This window comes from Ranitomeya imitator, chromosome 3, assembly GCF_032444005.1.
Source record: "Ranitomeya imitator isolate aRanImi1 chromosome 3, aRanImi1.pri, whole genome shotgun sequence".
In the NCBI taxonomy this organism is placed as follows: Eukaryota; Metazoa; Chordata; class Amphibia; order Anura; family Dendrobatidae; genus Ranitomeya; species Ranitomeya imitator.
The window spans coordinates 167723838-167745055 of record NC_091284.1 but is presented as its reverse complement, the minus strand read 5'-3'; the positions used below and the strand labels follow the sequence as shown (position 1 = coordinate 167745055).

At 41.5% G+C, this 21218-nt stretch overlaps 1 protein-coding gene across 2 annotated transcripts in view; it reads right to left on the bottom strand.

Annotated features, from left to right (window-relative positions):
* The window catches only part of CLCN4 (chloride voltage-gated channel 4), a 93011-nt gene that overhangs the window by 44456 nt on the left and 27337 nt on the right, over positions 1-21218 (bottom strand). For both annotated transcript variants that reach the window (XM_069761596.1, XM_069761597.1), the window contains 5 exons: positions 13430-13617; positions 8548-8670; positions 3641-3847; positions 3474-3554; positions 1618-2163 (listed from right to left, as the gene is read on the bottom strand). In XM_069761596.1, coding sequence (XP_069617697.1) covers positions 1618-2163; positions 3474-3554; positions 3641-3847; positions 8548-8670; positions 13430-13617 — 1145 coding nt within the window. The remainder of the gene's footprint in view (positions 1-1617; positions 2164-3473; positions 3555-3640; positions 3848-8547; positions 8671-13429; positions 13618-21218) is intronic.

Below are 21218 nucleotides of genomic sequence, written 5' to 3'. Positions count from 1 at the left end.
ATCCCTTATGCCAGTAGTGTAGAAACAAAATACCTCTTATGTCTGATAAACAAGAAAAAACTTAAAGGGGTTGTCCAGCACTATTTTTTTTTTACTATGAGCCTAAAAACTAAGACAGGTAGTCCTAACCATCTGCCTGTTCAACAGCCAACGTCATGCTGATTGACAGCCAGAGCTGGCTGTCAATCTGCATGACATCAGCAGTCACGCCCTGTCAATAGAGAAGTGTTGAAGGAAAGCCACTGCACTGTTAATGTGACATCAGTGGGAGCCACTGAATCGGTTTGTGACCATTCTATAGCAGCTGACATTGGTGCCGGGCACAATAGGCAGATAGTTAGCCCATAATAAAAAAATTAAATAGGTCCAGCTAACCCATTTAAGTGTGAAAAAGGCGCCCTTAAATGAGTTGTCCACTAAAAGGACAACCCAGTCTTGATCCAAATGTTTGGCCCCAATAAAATACTAAAGTCTATACTCACCTCCCGTGACGGCGCTGTTCCTGTGGTGTCGGGACTCGCGGTCTCGGGGCTACGGTGCTGCTGTTGTGACACATAACGCTGTCACACAGTCAGCGCTGGCGTCACTGTCCCCGCCTTCAGACAAATCAAACATGAAGTGGAAGGCTGGGGTGCAGCTGATCTCGGACTCCCTAGTCATGCTCAATTCGACAGGACGAGGGAACAGTGATGCCAGCAATGATTGTGCGCTGGCGTCACGTGTCACAACAACCACACGGCAGCCCCGGGAGACAGAGTGCCGACACCGCGGGAACGGTGCCAGCATGGGAGGTGAGTAGTTGACTCAAGTAGTGCACAACTTCTTTAAGAACAATTTTATGCACAACTTAAATGAACACACTGGTAAGGAGGGTCACAATATACATGGGTTAAGAGAAAAGAGGAACACGGCTCTCATTAAATGTGTAGACCAGTGAAATGTCTTACTTGAAGGGCTTGTTGAGTTTAACAGCTAATGATGTGTTGCTTGTCTATAGGGTTAAATGGATGTTATACTGATATATTATACATTTGAGTTTACATTATTAATTGATTGTCATCTCCAGAGTTTGTTTCGCTATATCTACTGAGCTTGATGCATTTTTTATTGCAGTCTGATTTTTACCCTGGTAAGATCTGAAGGTGCTGAACAGAAGACATCATTAAAAAGAGTTTAGTGATCATATTATTTCTCCAAGGCAGTAAGTAATGCTCATACAGTACTAATGAGCAATAAAGCTTTTCTTCTTTTTTCTATAAAGCTGCTTCCTTCATGCTGTTTTCCATTTAAAAATACAAACTTTTAGAGCAACATGTATTTCATTAAGTTAATTGGCATACAAAGGTGATGTGGGTAAATTTTGTGTCTCAATCCAATCAGACCTTAAATTAAGTACATTTTTTGATGTCTTCCTTAATTTGGGGCTTCGTTCATACCATACTAAACTTTAAATATCCAAAATTTCTTGCTATGCCTTTACTGCTAAATTTTTCCCACTGGACCGTCACTATATGAAGATGGATTTTTATGGATTTCACTGATTGTAAGAACCTACAGCTATAATAAAAGTAAAATCAATTTATTTAAAAGTAAAAAAATGTTATCGAGTGCACTTACCTTCATACCAAATGTAAAAATAGTGATTATAATTTTAAAAACAAGAGCTAGGGCCAATTGCCACATTGCGGTGTAAACTCCTGGGCCAGCTGGTCGATCCGGGATGTCATCCACCGGTCTGGTCATGTTGATATCATTAATGTAATCACAGAGTTGAGAAGACTCAAGTGCTCCACAGTCATTGAATAGCTCGGAGATAAGTTCACTAGTGCTTCTTCGTGTATATGGGTTTGGGTAAGCTATGATGGCCGTAATAGCTGTCACAACAATAACTTCCAGTACTGGGTACTTGCCAAGGCTAGTGGTCTTACGCCTGCGACACCAAACAATGTTACAACGAATAAAAAGGGTCCCCCAAAGTCCTCCAAACACACCAAGAAGAATAAAAGGAAATAGCTCAGCCATGTACCAAGGAGTATGGTATTCGACATAAAAGAGAACCAGACGACTGTTCCCAAACGGGTTAATTGATCTCAGAGTAAAGGCAGCCACGAGAGCAGCAAAGAAGGAACGCCACAGGGTTTTTAGAGGAAAATAGTAACTGACCTACAAAAAAGGCAGATTTTAGTAATGAGCAAAAGTAAACCAGCATTCTCCTTGCTATTTTAAAAATTAGATATATATTTTTACTCATGTCATCTTATTAAATACTATGTTGCATTAGGACAAGGAAAAATGAATTACCATGACTTCAGTTGATTGCATTCTACCTACTTTTACCTTTTTATTAATATATGGTATCATATCCTAACAATTGAAAAATATAACATATATATACCGTATATATATTATATATATATAGTTATATATTCAATTATATATAATACAGTTGAAAAATATAACTCATACTTCTAAAGCATGTAAACCTACTTGTCAAATGTCTATTGACCGTTCTTTAAACAAAAAGAAGTCAAAATAGGGTGTATAAAAAACTTGGATGCATTAAAATGTTCTCACAGTGGTGTAAAATATGAAAATAAGTAGAGACGAGCGGATCTTTTGAAATTCGAATTGAGTGAAACTCAATACTTGAAAGCATGAAATTGCTTGGAATAAACACATGGGGGGAGAGAGAGTGAAAAACCCACTGACCATAAGAGCTTACGCTTTATCTCAAAATATTCAAATTCAACTAGAACTCGATCTTCTAATGATCGATCTGCTCATCTCTAATCTAAAAATAAGTATTACTCACCCAACAGATATCCTGCATTCCTTTTCAGATGGTTCCCTGGTCCCCTGATGGTCTTTATTTTTCCTGCTCCATCTGGACAGACATTTGATTCCAGCAGCCAATCACTCCATGTAGCAATGACTTGTTCCTTCACTGTGGCCAGCAATTGGCTACAATGGTCACATGTCTGTCCATACGGAACAGGAAATACAAAGACTGGCAGGGGACTTCTGGAATCGTCTGGAGCAGTGGGGAATTGCTAAGGTGAGTATTTCTACTTTTTCTCATTTTACACTACTATAAATATTGTAATAATCGCCATTTTATGATATTACAAAATGGGGTACGAAGTATTTATGTATACTCAGTTATCATTAATCAATTGTGAAGTGACATTTCTAGTGGAACATTTTAAATATTTGCATCAATGACAGTGCAGACCATGTAACTGTTAAGATTAAATGAATAGAGAAGATCTTAGAATTTGTACAATGCTCATGCTGTATATTTTACTTTAGTAGCATTATATTGTAAATTTCTAAACCGTTTTGATCTGATCCTAAATAGTTGGAATTAGAGAGCCTAAAATAATCTGATTGTACTAAGATCTGGAGTACAGTTTCATCGGCTCTATAAAACATTCTCAAGGTGTATAAAGAAGTAACTTTATTCTAAAGAATACCTCTTCCAAACTGAATAGCACACCACCAATTGGGGCTCCAAATGCAACAGAGACTCCCACTGCCGCTGCTGCTGAGAGTACCTGTAACATAAATATTATAGGATTTAAAAACATGGCATGTTAGTACATACATTAAGTAACATACGTTTTCAGGCTAATTTACTTACTTCCCTCCTTTTCCCTTCATTCTTGCTGTACTTGGACAACAGGCTGCTGAATAGATTGCCACAGCAACATGCCACGTGCACTGAAGGTCCCTCTTTTCCGAGACTTAATCCTGAAGACACCACCAGCACTAAAGTCACTGTTTTTATCAACAGTGTCCACTTTCCAAGGTAACCTCTTATTATGAAACCACTGAGGATGGTTTTTATCTAGAATATAAGAAAAACCTTTAGACTGAATGTATATGGTGGAAATTAAGAAAAGAAAGTCACATTTGATCATTTGACTCTGTAGCCTTTTTGGAAGAAGTCAATATATACGTCCCAAAAGAATGATTATTTATTTTATTATCAAATGTCTTACCATAGAGTCCATGGACTTAATTCTGAAGATTAGCAAAATTTAGAAATTAGCATTTTGAGTTAAAGGATTACCCAATAGAAGAACAAAAATGGGGATGAGGTGCAATATCAGACACAGTCGATAGACGAGAGTGGAGCTCCTTCAAGAAAATCTGACACCTTTTTCTTATTGTGGGCAAACTTGACACAAGCTAATACAGGAAAAGGCCCCTATAAACATTACAGAGCTGTAAGACAAATGATCGTTCATACAACTGCTATATTCCCCAACTGACCCACGCACAGGAACACGCAACTCGTGTGTTCTTTATGAGATATTCGTGGCAAGACTGCTCTGGTAGCTTCTTATCTCTTGGAACGCATCATCTATCAGGGAAGAATTGGGAGTTAAAAATCTTAAGCACACCATACACATTAGATGGCTGTTTGCTCAGCTGACAGGATTATCAACCAGCTCTCCCATACACAGGTACACTTCTTCAAACAATGAAAAAGCCATCACTAGACCATGTCTAGCAACAGCGTATATCTGGGAAAACAAAATCGGCCATGTCTAATCGTCATCTTCCCCAATAATCAATTAACTCGGGCCCACATACATGGTAGTCTGTTGCCTGAAAGCCATCAATATTGGTGGGTTTGGCTTATATTGATGTCAGGATTCCTGTTGTCCTTCCGCAGTTTTACCACTAGTGGCTGCTATTTTTTCACCTTAATAATTGTGCTGCATTTCCACTCCATACCACTGGTGGCTGCTGTTGTGTTCTGCAATTGCCCTTTACTAAGATGATAGATTCTGAACCTGTGGAATCCGTCTTTTTTCCTGTATGGGCCTATTTAAAGCCACATGGATCGCTCTTTCATGACTTGAGTATCCTGTTATGATACTGATGTAGCACTGCTGGAATCCAGTGGCCAGAGAAGCATGAACAAGAAACAGCAAGCAGTAGAAGAAGTCCTTTGGGGTAGTTCAAGAAGTTGTAGGAAACAATCCAGAGATGGCATCCTGGATGAGATAGTTCAGGAGCTGGAGACTGGAACTAGACTAACAGACACAATACTCAAGCAATGAGTGAGAGATCCATGTGGCTTTAAGTAGGTCCAAACAGGAAACAAGATGGCTTCTACAGTTTCAGAATCTTAGTAAATAGGCAATTGCAGAACACAACGGCAGTCTCCAGTGGAAAGGAGTGGAAATGCAGCAAAATGATCAAGGAGAACAATTGCAGCCACTAGAGGTCAAACTGCAGAAGCATAATAGAAATCAAGACTATTAGTCTAATGTGTGTGAGAACCTAAAGATTGTTGGAAAATTTTGACAATATTAACCGGTTAGGACAACTTTACTCTAATGTGTATGAAGGCCTTAGTTCAGAATAAAGTTACCTAGTTTTAGACAGCTATTACATTATCTGACTAGAAATACTAAAAAAAAAATTATAATCTTTATTTATATAGCACCAATATATTCCGCAGCGCTTTACAGTTTAACAGTTTCAAACACAACAGTCATAAGTAACAACATTAACAATACAATAAAAAATGCATACTATACCATATACCATAAATTGTATCTAGACAAAACGTGTGGCTTGAGCTCAAATTCATACAGTGCTCAGCATAAAAGAGCACACCCCTCTTTTAAAAATTAAGATTTTTTCACATTCTGTGAATTCATGATATCATCAATGAAATGTAGTTCCATTGACATCAGTAGGATTTATGTAGCCCCACATAAGGACATGCACCACCATATTTCACTGTAGGCACCATGTATTTATCCTATAACTAAGAGCGCTTGGATGCCAGAAACGTATCAGGTTTTTATATCCTTAGAATCCATACTTAAGATTTTTCAATAATTTTTTGATATATTTTATTTATTGTTGGATGGATGTGCCGATTTTTTCCTCCCCACAATTTAAATAGCTGGCTGAACTTCACCCGCGGGATCGGCACCCTCCATATGGATTTTAACCTCCAGCATTGGACTGCAAGGCATTGTGCGCTCAATATTCCCTTCTCTTTCACTGCACAACCATGTTTTACTGTAGGCACCATGCATTTATCTAAATTAATTTTTCTAAAATTGTGGTCCCTACAGTTAAATATGATGGTGGCAGTATCCATATGTATGGCTATCAGTGAGATATTGATTAAAATCTTACTTTTCAAAGAGCATGTACTCATTTATGCTCACCGCTGTATATTTCTTTGCTCCTTCTTAACACCATGCCAAATCTACTATATAATTGTCTAAGGGTCACTTAGGGTCCTTTTGTCTGTCTGTCATGGATATTCATTGGTCGCGGCCTCTGTCTGTCATGGAAATCCAAGTCGCTGATTGGTCGCGGCAAAACAGCCACGACCAATCAGCGATAGGTACAGTCCGGAAGAAAATGGCCGCTCCTTACTCCCCGCAGTCAGTGCCCGGCGCCCGCATATATACATAAATACATATTTTAGAATACCCGATGTGTTAGAATCGGGCCACCATCTAGTAAGTTATAATTCTATAGAGTCCTGTTTCTAAAGACAAGCAGCATGTGCAAAATGAACCAAGGAATCGGCTTTAAATATAATGGGCTACAAATTGTGGTACTGAGTTTCATTTCACTATAAAACTAGAATTTTGCAGCACACATGACACCATTTAAAGTTACATTAGCTTTTCAGCTAACTTCTTCATAGACACAGGTGTCAAGTCTCCCATTTTTTTCCAAAGTTTTCCATTCCTTAAATAAAATGTAATTTCCATGTCTGGTGGTAAGAAAACATCAAACTCGCCTGTAGAACATGTTTATTTTTTTGTATAATATCTACTGTATAAAATATAACACAAAACAGTTGCTGAAACATTTTGAGACAAACATTAAGAAATGAGAATCCTCAGTGGCTATTACCTTTTAATAGCTGCTTGAAAAGATGAACTTTCAAGACTGATTATGTGTGTTCACCAGTGTAATCAGTGTAGGTTTAAAGAGGGGCTGTCACTTGATATGCGGTAAAGATGCAACGCTTTTACATTTTTTTTACTTGATGTCAATGTCATTGTTCTCCTTAATTTTACTTGTTTCTTTTTTTTTTTTTCTTCCTGTGCCTCTCCATTCCTGAGATATGGCATCCTCTTCTCTAAATCTGAATCTAGTTTTGATAGTTAAGTGGTCGTGGTCATCAACTCTTCTCTAAAGGAGTTGTTTTGAAGACCCTGCCCAGTTGATTAAAACTACTAGATTTATTCAAATAGACCACAGCTCAGAAATGTAGTGGCACAGGGACACCAGATTGAGGTGATTGAAATAAATCACATATTTATGGCAAGTGGCAGGTCCTCTTTAACACATTTGAAAAATTGCATTTTTTTACATAAAACACCACAAGAAAAGTAAAAAAGGGAATCTGTCACCTCATTTTACCGTTATAAGCTAAGGCCACCGCCATCAGGGGTTTATCTACAGCAATATGTAATGCTGTAGATAAGCCCTCGATGTAACCTGAAACATAAGAAAAACAAGCTACATTATACTCACCCAGGGGCGTCCCTGGTTTGGTTCGGGTCCGACGGGTGTCGCAGGTCTGGGTCCGGCGCCTCTTATCTTCATGCGATGATGTCCTCTTCCTTGCTTCTGTTGTGGCTTCTGCTCAAAGGCGTAAAGTATTGCCTGGCATAAAGTATTGCAGTGCGCAGGCGCCGGGCCTCTCTGACCTTTCCCAGTGCCTGCGCACTGCAGTACTTTGCTCTGCCCTCAACAGGGCAGAGAATTACGCCGCGACAGAAGCAAGGAAGAGGATGTCATTGCATGAAGATGGGAGGCGCCGGACCTGGACCTGCAATGCCCATCGGCCCCGAACCGGGACTGCCCCTGGGTGAGTATAATCTAACTTGTTTTTCTTATAGCGGCAAAATGAGGTGACAGATTCCCTTTAAATATAGTTACATAGTTATTAAGGTTGAAGGAAGACTATAAGTCCATCTAGTTCAACCCATAGCCTAACCTAACATGCCCTAACCTGTTGATCCAGAGGAAGGCAAAAAAAAACCATGTGGCAAAGAGTAAGCTCCACCTTGGGGAAAAAAATTCCTTCCCGACTCCACATACGGCAATCAGACTAGTTCCCTGGATCAACGCCCTATCAAGGAATCTAGTGTATATACCCTGTAACATTATACTTTTCCAGAAAGGTATCCAGTCCCCTCTTAAATTTAAGTAATGAATCACTCATTACAACATCATACGGCAGAGTGTTCCATAGTCTCACTGCTCTTACAGTAGTGATATAAGGACCATCAAAATGACTAGAAGAATAAACAGATGAGGAGCGGTTCATAGATAAGGAGTGAAAAAAAGAAACTGTTTTCTTGATCTCCATCAGAGGATAGTCAAACTTCCACATTCCTTATCACCAAGGACTCTTAATTTTTACACAACGCCAATCCCAGGCTGCTTGCCCCAAAAATACAACAGTCGGGTGTAATTTATTACATTGTTATTCCAGTAAAATCCTGGGTACATTCTGACATGTAGAGAAATGAGAAAGTATCTTACCTCAGGTATTCCAGAGCCACATGCATAAGGGGCAAAGACTCTAACCAAGGACACAGCCAAAAACGAGAAGGTCAAAGCCCACATAGTGTAAAGGAAATAATTTAAAACATATGCACTGGCACCCTGAAAGAAATTACACAAAGAGTCAAACATACTATGCGCTTTCATATGAAATTGCAATAAGACATTAACTTAAGAAGCAAAAATAAGACAGGCACAGTATATATTCTAGATCTAGGGGGAGGTGGGTAGGAGCACGTGAACAGTCAAAGAATACGAATTCAGCTGGAAATAGAAATTAAAATTAGAGTACAAGGGAACCTGACACCTGATCATGCTGCCCAAACTATGGGCATCATAAGTCACAGCTTGGCTGCTTGTTTGCAAGTAGATATGTTCTTCTCTGAAATGCCTGGCGTTTTACAGAAAATATACTTTAAAGATCTGGCCAGTGATCATAGATGTGACTAGCCTTCAACTTCAACGGATGCTGGTGATTAATTAACTAAAGTGACACTGAAGAAAGCCAACTGGGAAGAGTGTCGGACTAGCCTGGTCACCACATATGGTCCGAAGATCTTCAAAGGATATTTTTTCTGAAATTTGAAGCATTTCAGAGAAGACTATATTCAGCCAGACTGATTCATGCTGCCTGCTGTTCCATTTAGAATACAGAACTCGTGACTTTATAGCCTGAGAAGAGAATAGAGTCCTAATGCCGGTGACTATCAACATCAATCAGTCCACACACTGTCAGGCACACATATAAGATGCCTATTAAGTGGATCATTGAGCAGTAGACAATTTCGATGATATTCCAGCATCGCCAAGTGTTCATAGATTTGTAATCAACTATTAAAACTGTTAATGAATCCCTCAGTTCCTCCCTCTTTTATCAGACTCGGCATAATGTGGTACTTCAGACTGTGAAAAACATTCACTCATTTCACATTCAGTTTTGAGCAGAAATTGCATATAATTAGCTTTTTTTCCATCAATAATGACAAGAGATGAGCAAATTTGCTCTGGTTCCCTCTTATTCGGCAAGCTATAGCGCTTGCCGAATAAGCTGCAGAGGGAACCCGGATACCTGGAGCGTTCCAGCTGATCAGCTGTTTGGCCCCGCAGCTGCATGTGTCGCGGCTGTGTGACAGTAATGACACATGCATGGAGAGCCTGTTTGCATGTGTCGTGCCTGTCACACAGCTGCGACACATGCAGCTGTGGTGCCGATCAGCTGATCGGCCAGCGCAATCCAGGAAGCCGGGTTCCCGCTGTAGCTTATTAGGAAAGCGCTATAGCTTGCCGAATAAGAGGGAACCAGAGCAAATTTGCTCATCTCTAATAATGACCAAACATGAGAGTTGAATAAGTAGTATCTATTTGCCATATTCATAAAGATGTTCTAAGCAATAGGAGAAATATGTAGCAAACAAGTACTTACTTCTTATATATGGCACAGTAATGACAGACGCAGATGTGACCAACAGAAAGGGGTCTCATTCAAAAGATATTTCTGAGCGCAAAAAAAAACATGCCAGAACCTGTAAGGTTCTATTCGCCAAACATTGGCTGAAAATAATTTGCATTTGACAGGTTACACTCTGGATACTTTTTATTCATTTACCTATATAGCACCATTAATTTACAGATGTCATCATCAGTCCCCATTGGGGCTCACAATCTATATTTCTTATCAGCATGTCTTTAGAGAGTTGGAGGAGCACAGAAGAAACCCACGCAAACACAGGGAAAACATATACATTTCTTGGAAATGTTATCCTTGGAGGAATTGAACCAAGGACCTCAGTGCTATAAGGCTACAGTGCTAACCACTGAGCCACTGTCCTTTTTCTTGACAGTTTTGACAAGTGTAATCCATAGCAGAGCATTAGAAATAAAGAAGGTAACACTGAAAAAGAGATAAAAGAGAAAATATGTTTAGAATAAAATTTAATTTGTTGTGTTAAAGATAGTTTGTGTAAGTGCTATCCATCCATTAGACTAAGTGGTGATCCAAAGAGAAGAATTCTCGCTTTTCTATCCATTAGCTTGTATGTAGGTGGTCCTGAGTGTTTTTTTAGGTTTCCCTTGTGAATTAATCCAAGTAGGCAGAGAAGATTGCACACAGACTTTTTATCTTACATCAAAGCATTTTTATTGAGAAAACTTTTACGACTTACAAAATGGTTGATAAAGATAATGATATTATAAAGTCACAAGAAATTATGGCAAGTAAAATTTTGTATCATTCATTGTTCCTGACAAGGATACAGTGCTCAATCTTTACCCCCCCCCCCCCCCCATCTCCCCTCCATCCAGGCTACCCCCTCACCTACCTGAACTCACATTTTAATGTTATATCTGGGCATTTAATCCAGTCCTCCCACTGTTTTCCATATTTCACAATTACCCCCTTTGGATGAATATTTTTTTTCCACCAAAATGGTGGTATTTAAGCAGCTCACAACCTCTTCCGCTGACGGAGCACTTCTTGCCACCAGTGGTTAGCTATGGACTTTCTGGTTTTTATATAGCATTTTAGCTATAGCCAGTTGTAGTGTGGATGAGTTTCCAATGTCTTCCACATATCCCAACATACACACTTTGGGGCTAAGAGATATTTGAATTTAAAGGCCTCAAAAATCAATCTACTCACATCCTCCCACAACCCAACCAAGTATGAGCAGGACCAGAACATATGGACCAAGTCTGCACCGTCTTCCCTACAATGTGGGCAACAATCATCTGTCCTGAGGCCCATCCTGTAGAGCACTTTTGGAGTTCTATATACTCTGTAAATGAGAAATAAGCTGGATCTTCTTTGAAACGTATTTATCAATACTTTCCCTGGTGACTTGAAGATATCATCCCACTCCTCTGAAGTAATATGACCCATACCCCTCTCCCACCTGGATTTAACTACAGACATAGGATCTCCCAGGAATTTTAGTAATAAGAAGTTATACATGAAAGATATAAGGCCTTTAGTATTTTCTGTACTTACCAGAGTCCAACATCCCATTCAAACAGGCCTATGCCACCATTATGGCAAAAACTGTTTGATGAATCAGGGTCTAAAAGTGTTATTATAACGTGCTAATAAGTCATCAAAAAAGAAGGATCAGTACTGAAATGTTAGTTATGGAGTCTGGTGTTTCTGACTGATGTATATCAGAGGCCTAGCCAGTAGTTTGCACAGCGTAGAATGACTTAAGTGTTATATGCTATTGCAGGAATGCACTGACTGGCCAAGGCAAATTAATATTTGTTGCTATTGTCACAGGGCCTTCAGGGAGAAACAAACAATAGGAAAGAAAAGAGCTTTGGCTACAAAAAAAAACAACAAAATTCTGTTTACTCTGCTATCAAACCAAGTATTTTAGACTTGGCAGCAGAAATTTCTGGATACAACATTCAAGTTAATCTCGCCCATTATTATACTTAATTCTGAAAATTGCACTAATGGACTAATTTCAAACCCCCTCGTGGTCCCAAAGTGTAACTTCTGCTTTTTGTTCCAACAAGGACATGGAGCTTTTCCTCCCTCTCTGTTTCGATGAAGAGTCTGACTTATGGCTTTGCTCATTAGCAAAGCTAGCTCACTTCTGTGTAGTTAGTGATGGAGGAGGGGGATGGCTTAGCTATTGAAATGAAAGCCATTGTTGGAATGACAGCAAAACTATATCTTGGGCACAAGAGGTGGTGCAAAATTGGTCTATCAGTGAAGACCTCAGAATTAAAGTAGCACTGTTTGAGGAAGGTAAGAGTGTGTGTCTGTCCAATATGTTGTATTAGATTCAACAAACAATTGCTAGATAATTGCTGTAAGATGCACCAATTCTGGCACTTAGCCTCACTCTTCCCACTTGCCCTGTAGTGGTGGCAAGTGTGGTAATAGTTGTGGGGTTGATGTCACCTTTGTATTGTAAGGTGACATCAAGCCGGCTTAGTAATGGAGAGGTGTCAATAAGACACCTATCCATTACTAGTCCCATAGTTGGTAAAGGGTTAAATAAAGACACAGCCAGAATAAATAATTTTAATTAAATAAAAAACTAAACGCAGTTTGACCATTTTATTGTTACGGCTGATCCATGCGAAACCCTCGATCTCCTGTAATAAATGAAAAAATAACAAACCAACAATATATCATACGTGTCCGGCGTTCAGTCAGTCCCACTCCATAATCCATATCTAGGGGATATACAGTTTACAACCGGGAGCGGTGCAAATGCGACCGTCCCAGCTGTAAACCTCTGGGTAATGAGTGAGAAGCTGCAGGCAGCAGCATCAGTGGCTAGTGCTGACGTCACTGATGCTACGCTGACTTACAGCTTCACCGGCGGTGAACTATTGAGCGTGGGAAAATGAACTGGCATTTTCCCACGCTCCAGAGGTCATCCCAGTTCAGGCTTAGAGGAAGCACAGCTTCAATGACCGCACCGCCAATCACTGAAGTTGCCGCTCGCAGCCATACTGAACTGGGATGACCTCTGGAGTGTGGGAAAATGCCAGTTCATTTTCCCACACTCAAGAGTTCACCGCTGGTCAAGCTGTGAGTCAGCGCAGCACCAGTGACGTCAGCGCTATCCAATGATGCTGTCACCGGCAGCTTCTCAATTGCAATGCACTCGGATGTAAGTCGGATGCTAGGTGTGAAAATTGCATTGCACTCGCATGACATTCGCATGGCACTCGTCCGTTTTTTCGGTCATATGGATATGAGCCCTTAAAGGGGCACAATGAGCAATTCTGAAGCATGATGTGGGGAGCAAGACAAATTAATTTTCTTTTTAAATCCCCTCCTCAGTACTACTACTACCAGGCATGAGATATCGAACAACATTTTAATGGGATTTTATTTGAACATAACTATTACCTCTGATTTCTCAATCATCAGTTCAGACCATTTCTGCCACTGAGGACATTTATCCCGGTCATCAAAGGTGGTTTCATCTGATAGCCAGCAGCACTGTTCACGGCTGTACCAGAACCCATTGAGACATATTCCCTCTTTTAGATCAGTCATCCAGTCCGCTGCTAAGTCTATAACTCCAGCTAAAGTGCCTATAAAATATAAGAACAATAGAATTATATAATTAAATGAAATAAAAACATATAATGTAGAGATGCAATACATACCGTAAGTGCTTTGCTGAAATGCTGCGCTTTCTCCAACAACCCTACAGTTTTCAGCAGCTCTTAAGAGTGGACCAGTCACCAGATTTCACAACATAAAATGCATACATTATTAAAGAGTTATCTTAGATTTGATGAGGCCAATGTACTTACTTTGAAAACCCATGTCAGAAAATCTGTATAATCCTTTTTGAAAAAACTCCTTGTCTAATAATAACATTTTTATTTCAGGAGTCCTGTTCTAGCTGGATTCATACAATGATCCCTTGTATTTCAAGAGTACGCCGACATTCAGACATGGATTTTCATCGCTAGTAACCCAGCATCATCAGGTCTAAGAAATTGTATTAATAATCCATGCAGGCTTTATTGTGAAATATTTTGACATATCTCCTATAAATTAATGTGATTTCTGGAAAAGCAGTAATGAAGGTACAAAATTACATTTCTGTGCCTTTTTCTGTTCATTCCAGATTTTAGTAAAAAAAAGAAGTCGGTAACTGGTTAACAACTTTAATATTAGCAATGACACCCTGTGGGCAAACTCCATTTATTCACTAGAACGGCATATTTTAAGAGGTGTCGGAGGAAAACTACATCCAGGCATAATAATTTCTTACCTGTCTGTAGTTTCAGACACTAACAGTCTAAAGAATTGGCCTCCGGCCTAGTCCCAACAACAAGTGTCAAACTTACAATAATTGCCTACAAGATTCCCACTCCAGCGTTTTTTTTATATTTCAGCGGTGGAGTTGTGCCAGTTGACATCTTCAGTTCTTCCCGATGCCCCTCCAGTACAGCTGCCATCTTGTGCCCACAACTTCTGACTGACCAGAAGTCAGAGGTAACAGCCACAAGATCTCAATGTAAGTCTGTGGGAGCGTCGTTCCGGCCTCATTGTGGCTCTCATAGACTTACATGGAGTTGTGACTTCCATCTCGCCCAGCAAACACTAGAGTGATCCAGTAGGTCACAAACTGGTGTAGACCAACTGGAGCGGTGCTCATAACAAATGAAGACGGTGACTGGTAACAATAATACTGGACGCAGGGAACTTACATTAGTGATACCACTCCAGCGATGAAATAAATGCCCACTGGGCATCTGCCCACCTTGGTAGATGCCCAATCCAGGCCTGCACCTAGTCCTCTAGTGATAATGTCCTGCTGATTAAAATTGATTTTATTGACAGCAGCACACAGCGACACATTGCTGTAACCAGGGTCTCCTCCCCTATATCATGCTGCTCTCAGATTTCATAGTGAAAACCTGATGACAGATTCCCTTTTATATGGTTGTCTATGCTGTACACAACTATATCCTGTAAACTAATATTTTGGAAAACAAAAGGGATTACTTATATCTCTGCACATTGTATGCATTACGTTATATTACCCCATGCTGTTATTTACACTTGTATACATTTATTTTCCCCAAATACCTGTTCAGCCATACATCATAAAATGTTTTACCCATTATTACAGAAAGTAACCGTATTCTATATTCATCTGCAGAATAATAACCTACGGTATAAGGAAAGACAGCGAGATGAAAGCGGCCAATAGCAGGACCAACACTGACATCTTGTGGTAATTTAGGTTAATGCATGTTGCTAAATATTATGGTGTATAATATTGACAAATTAAAATATGCAGTGCATATACTGATATAGTGTAGTAGTGCTGAATTTAGCATGTGAGTGTTCAGGATGTTGTGAGGGTAATGCAGTATTGTAGGAGCACAGAGAAGTGTAGTGAAATTTGCCCAGAGCCTCCAACCTTTACAAGCCAGAAACTGCACTGATAATGTCAGTCCTGCATAATTAGTGCAGTTTGTGAGCTTAGAAGTGTAAAAAGATTTTTTATGACATCATGGTCACGTGACCAAAGGTGTATACAACATGCTGTGTGTGTATGTAACATTCACTGTGTTTGTATGTGTGTGTGCGCAACATGCAATGTGTGTAACATTCACTGGTATGTGTGTGTGTGTGTGTGTGTGTGTGTGCAACATGCAATGTGCACGTGTGTAAAGTTCACTGTGTGTGTGTGTATGTGTATGTGTGTGTGTGTGTGTGTGTGTACGCAACATGCAATGTACATGAGTGTAACATTCACTGTTTGGTTATGCTTGTGTGCAACATTGAGCGTGTGTAACATGCAGTGTGTTTGTTTATGTTTGTGTAAAACATGCAGGTCAGTGTGTATGTGTGTATGTGTGTGTGGGGGTGTTCAACATGCAGTGTATAAGTACAATATGCAGTGTGTGTGCAACATGCAGTATGTGTAACATGCAGTGTGTGTAGCATGTGGTGTGTGTGTAAAATGCCGTGTGTGTTTGTAATATGCAGTATGTGTGTAATAACCAGTATGTGCATAACATGAAGTGTGAGTAGCATCCACATTTACAATGACCGTCAGTAAAGACAAGCGTTCGTAGATGTAAACATGTTAGCAATCAGCCAATGAAAGAGAAAAACCCTTGTTGGATGACTTGGATTGATTTTGAAAGTATACAGATCATTATACTCAGCAGTACATTACCTGATGTAAGCAGAGGATGTGCTGATGAAAGCATGATATGTACTGTATGCAGGGCCACCACTAGAAATTTTGAGGCCCCATACTGGCAACATTTTCTGGGCCCCCTTTAGACTCCGCCCAGGCTCCACCTGCAGTTCCGCCTCCACCCTAGCTCCGATTCCACCACACAAACCTTCCATAGTTCCTCCGCCCTTTCTTGGAAAAACTCTGCACCACGCCCTCACCAACCACACATTAAGGCTGCCGTCACACTATCAGTATTTGGTCAGTATTTTACTCGTACATCAGTATTTGTAAGCCAAAACCAGGAGTGGAACAAATAGAGGAAAAGTATAATAGAAACATATGCACCACTTCTGGATTTATCCCCCACTCCTGGTTTTGGCTTACAGATACTGATGTAAAATACTGACCAAATACTGCTAGTGTGACGGCAGCCTAACACCAGATCACATACATAGGCATCAGCTTTTGTTTTGACCAAAAGATTTTTTAAGCCTGCCACCACGACAAGGTAGACTGTATTGGCAGGGCTCTACTCTAGCCTATTAAACATTTATTAACCCCTTCATGACCAGGGGATTTTTCGTTTTTCCGTGTTCGTTTTTCGCTCCCCTCCTTCCCAGAGCCATAACTTTTTTATTTTTCCGTCAATTTGGCCATGTGAGGGCTTATTTTTTGCGGGACGAGTTGTACTTTTGAACGACATCATTGGTTTTAGCATGTCGTGTACTAGAAAACGGGAAAAAAATTCCAAGTGCGGTGAAATTGCAAAAAAAGTGCAATCCCACATTGGTTTTTTGTTTGGCTTTTTTGCTAGGTTCACTAAATGCTAAAAATGACCTGCCATTATGATTCTCCAGGTCATTACGAGTTCATAGACACCAAACATGACTAGGTTATTTTTTATCTAAGTGGTGAAAAAAAATTCCAAACTTTGCTAAAAAAAAAAAAAAAATTTGCGCCATTTTCCGATACTCGTAGCGTCTCCATTTTTCGTGATCTGGGGTCGGTTGAGGGCTTATTTTTTGCGTGCCGAGATGACGTTTTTAATGATAGCATTTTGGTGCAGATACGTTCTTTTGATCGCCCGTTATTGCATTTTAATGCAATGTCGCGGCGACCAAAAAAACGTAATTCTGGCGTTTCGAGTTTTTTTCCCGCTACGCTGTTTAGCGATCAGGTTAATACTTTTTTTTATTTGATAGATCGGGCAATTCTGAGCGCGGCGATACCAAATATGCGTAGATTTGATATTTATTTTATTGATTTATTTTGATTGGGGCGAAAGGGGGGTGATTTAAACTTTTATGTTTTTTTTATTTTTTTCACATTTTTTTAAACTTTTTTTTTTAACTTTTGCCATGCTTCAATAGCCTCCATGGGAGGCTAGAAGCAGGGACAGCACGATCGGCTCTGCTACATAGCAGCGATCTGCTGATCGCTGCTATGTAGCAGAATTGCACGTGTGCTGTGAGCGCCGACCACAGGGTGGCGCTCACAGCGACGGGCAATCAGTAACCATAGAGGTCTCAAGGACCTCTATGGCTACAATGGAGACGCATCGCCGACCCCCGGACATGTGACGGGGGTCGGCGATGACGTCATTTCCGGCCGCCCGGCCGGAAGCGGTAGTTAAATGCCGCTGTCTGCGTTTGACAGCGGCATTTAACTAGTTAATAGGTGCGGGCAGATCGCGATTCTGCCCGCGCCTATTACGGGCACATGTCAGCTGTTCAAAACAGCTGACATGTCCCGGCTTTGGTGCGGGCTCACCGCGGAGCCCTGCATCAAAGCAGGGGAGCCGGCATCGGACGGTATAGTACGTCCGATGCCGGTAAGGGGTTAATTTTTTTTTGGTATTTCTTTAAGAGATTGTGTCACATACATTTTTTTAAACTAATTGAACTGTCCGCCCAGAAGATATACATACTGTCTGACGACGAATCCAGCTCTGCTACATCTGGATTCCTTTGGCTGAATGGTGGCATTATGCCACTATCCAGCCTGACATTTAGACACAGCAGAGATGATCACAGGAGATAGCTCAGTCTCCGGCAGACACATGCACTGCAGTTCTCGCGGTCAGTTCAGGTCATCGCAAGAACTGCAGTGTATGTGAAATTTCGGCTGAGACAAGGTACAACATTATTTAAATTAGTATGCGCTTAATATGCATGTGGCTAAGAACATAATGCAGTTTTGGTGAATGGGTAATTTTTGCAGCGGAGACGGAGCGTCTCCACTACATAAATTGACATACTGCGGTCTGGAAAGACGCCCGCATGTGCATCTCTGCAGGGAAGCCGGAGGCGTCCTTGCATGCATAGTGGAGATGGGATTTCTGGAAATCCGATCCACTATGCTGTAAAATCAGGATGCTATGGGTTTTAACTCTGCGGATGTACGGAGCATCCAACCCGCAGCATTTACTGACCGTGGGAACATACCCTTACATTTGTCAACTATTCTTGTTCCCACCTGTTTGCAGAGGCTAACACCCTCTGTAAACACAATCGTCGACTAGCCCTGGTTGACCTCGCCGCCACCTCAGCCTCCCCGCGCAGATTCCCCTTGCAGGACACAGACTCACCCTAGCAGCCTCCACCAGCGAGACACAGACTCCTCTCAGCACCCTTCCCCACTAGCCTCCCCTCACTCCACTCAGCAGCCTTCCCTCACCCTGTTGAACGCAGCCCCCAGTTCCCACTAGCTTCCCCCTGGGCCCTGTTGGATGTGGGGCCCCAGTCCCCACTAGCCTTCCCCTGGGTCCTGTTGGATGCGGGCCCCCAGTCCCCTGGTGGACGCGGGCTCCCAATCCCCACTAGCCTCCCCTGGGCCCTGTTGGATGCATACCCCAGTCCCCACTAGCCTCCTCCTGGGTCCTGTTGGATGCGTACCCTAGTCCCCTGTTGGATGAGGGCCCCCAATCCCCACTAGCCTCCCCTGGGCCCTGTTGGATGCAGCCCCCAGTTCCCACTAGCTTCCCGCTGGGCCCTGTTGGATGTGGGGCCCCAGTCCCCACTAGCCTTCCCCTGGGTCCTGTTGGATGCGGGCCCCCAGTCCCCTGGTGGACGCGGGCTCCCAATCCCCACTAGCCTCCCCTGGGCCCTGTTGGATGCATACCCCAGTCCCCACTAGCCTCCTCCTGGGTCCTGTTGGATGCGTAACCTAGTCCCCTGTTGGACGCGGGCCTCCAGTCACCACTAGCCCCCCCTGGGCTCTAGTGATTTTTTCTGGAGAGGTTATTATGACAATGAGAGGATATAATTCCCATTCTACTGGACTCGCTCCCGCAAAGTGTAAATAGGCAGAAATATCTGTATAACAGCAAAGAGCCCAATACATTAACATTACACATGTACAAGTGTTTTCATTCTATCTTAATATATCCCTTTATCTATCCAGCTATCCCTTCATATTGTGCAGACCACCTGGGCCAGGGGGAGGCTAGTGGTGACTGGGGGCCACATCCAACAGGGCCCAGGAGTTGCCAGCGTGCTCGGGCCCCCTTTTTGCTCCTAATCACCGGGCCCCATACAGTATTAAGGGCAGTATTGCCCTGATGGTGGCCCTGACTGTATGTGGATAGAATGAGGTATTAGTGATTGTTCTGTCCCCATCATTCTTCACCAGCCAGTGTAAAGAGGCCAACAAACAAGAGAACAACAACTTGAATATTGTCGATTGGCTTTTGCTTATTGATGGGTGAGTGTGCTCCCCACTCGATCGAGCATCAGGGTACTCGGGTATGCTCGTTACTCAAGTATCGTGGGTGATTGAGCGCCATGATTGAGACCCCGCAGCATGTTTTGTGGCTCATAGACAGCCAATAAACATACGAGAGATAACCTGCCATAAACGGTAATGCCGAAGCCATGTCGGCTTCTGGAATTACTGTGATCGGCCGGCCGCATTGCATAATAGGGTCTTATATAAGACCCGGTAATGCAATGCTTGGCACACGCTCCTCTGAAAATAGTTCAGAGAGAGTTGATCTAGGAGGGAGAGCTTAGATTAGAACAGACATATAGCCAGTGTTTAATTGCTATTGCAGAACTTGTATACCAGTGCTGCACCATTAAAACAAAAGTAATTTTCAATGCTACATACTGTCCTTTCTCTAGTAAACCACTGTAACCTCCATTCAGTGTAGGGATAGCTGGTGGAGGAGGGATAGTTTTGGATTAGAGGCATATAGGCAGGGTTTATTGCCATACAGTCCTTCTATAGGTATACTGTTGATGCAACCTAAAAACAAAAGTCCTTTTTAGACCTACATATTTTCTTTTCCATATTAATACCGGAAAGTTTACAGGCATATATTGTATACCTAACTTAAAATGTGAAAGGTGTAAGGTATGGGGAAAAAAAACGTGCTGCTGATGGTGCATGCAGAGACATGCAGCCAATGCAAATGTTCCCTTTCTTTCTTGTGTATTCCCATGCACCCCCCCCCCCCAAAAAAAAAATGGTATATGGTTAATGGTTTCTCCTTTTTCCTGTCCTCCCCCTCCACCATATCAACAGGGTCATCAGGCGGCCCTCATTCCAAATTTTTAGAGGTTCATCATGCTGCCCTTGCACATAATTTTTAGAGATTCATCATGCCACCCTCTCTCATAATTTTTAGAGGTTATTCAGGTGTCCATCGTTAATAATTTTTAGAGGGTCATCAGTCGGTCCTCACTCATAACATTTAGAGGGTAAACATGAGGCCCACGCACAAATTTTTAGAGGATCATCAGGCAGCCCCTGCTCATAATTTTTAGAGAGTAAACAGGTTGCCCTCATTCATCATTTTTAGAGGGTCATCAGGTGGCCCTCACTCATAATATTTAGTGGATAAACAGGAGACCCTCACACAAATTTTTAGAGGATCATCAGGTGGCCTTCGCTCATAATTTTTAGAGGGCCATCAGATAAATGTCGCTTATAATTTTAGCGGTTCATCATGTGATCCCCCACTCTTAATTTTTCCAGGGT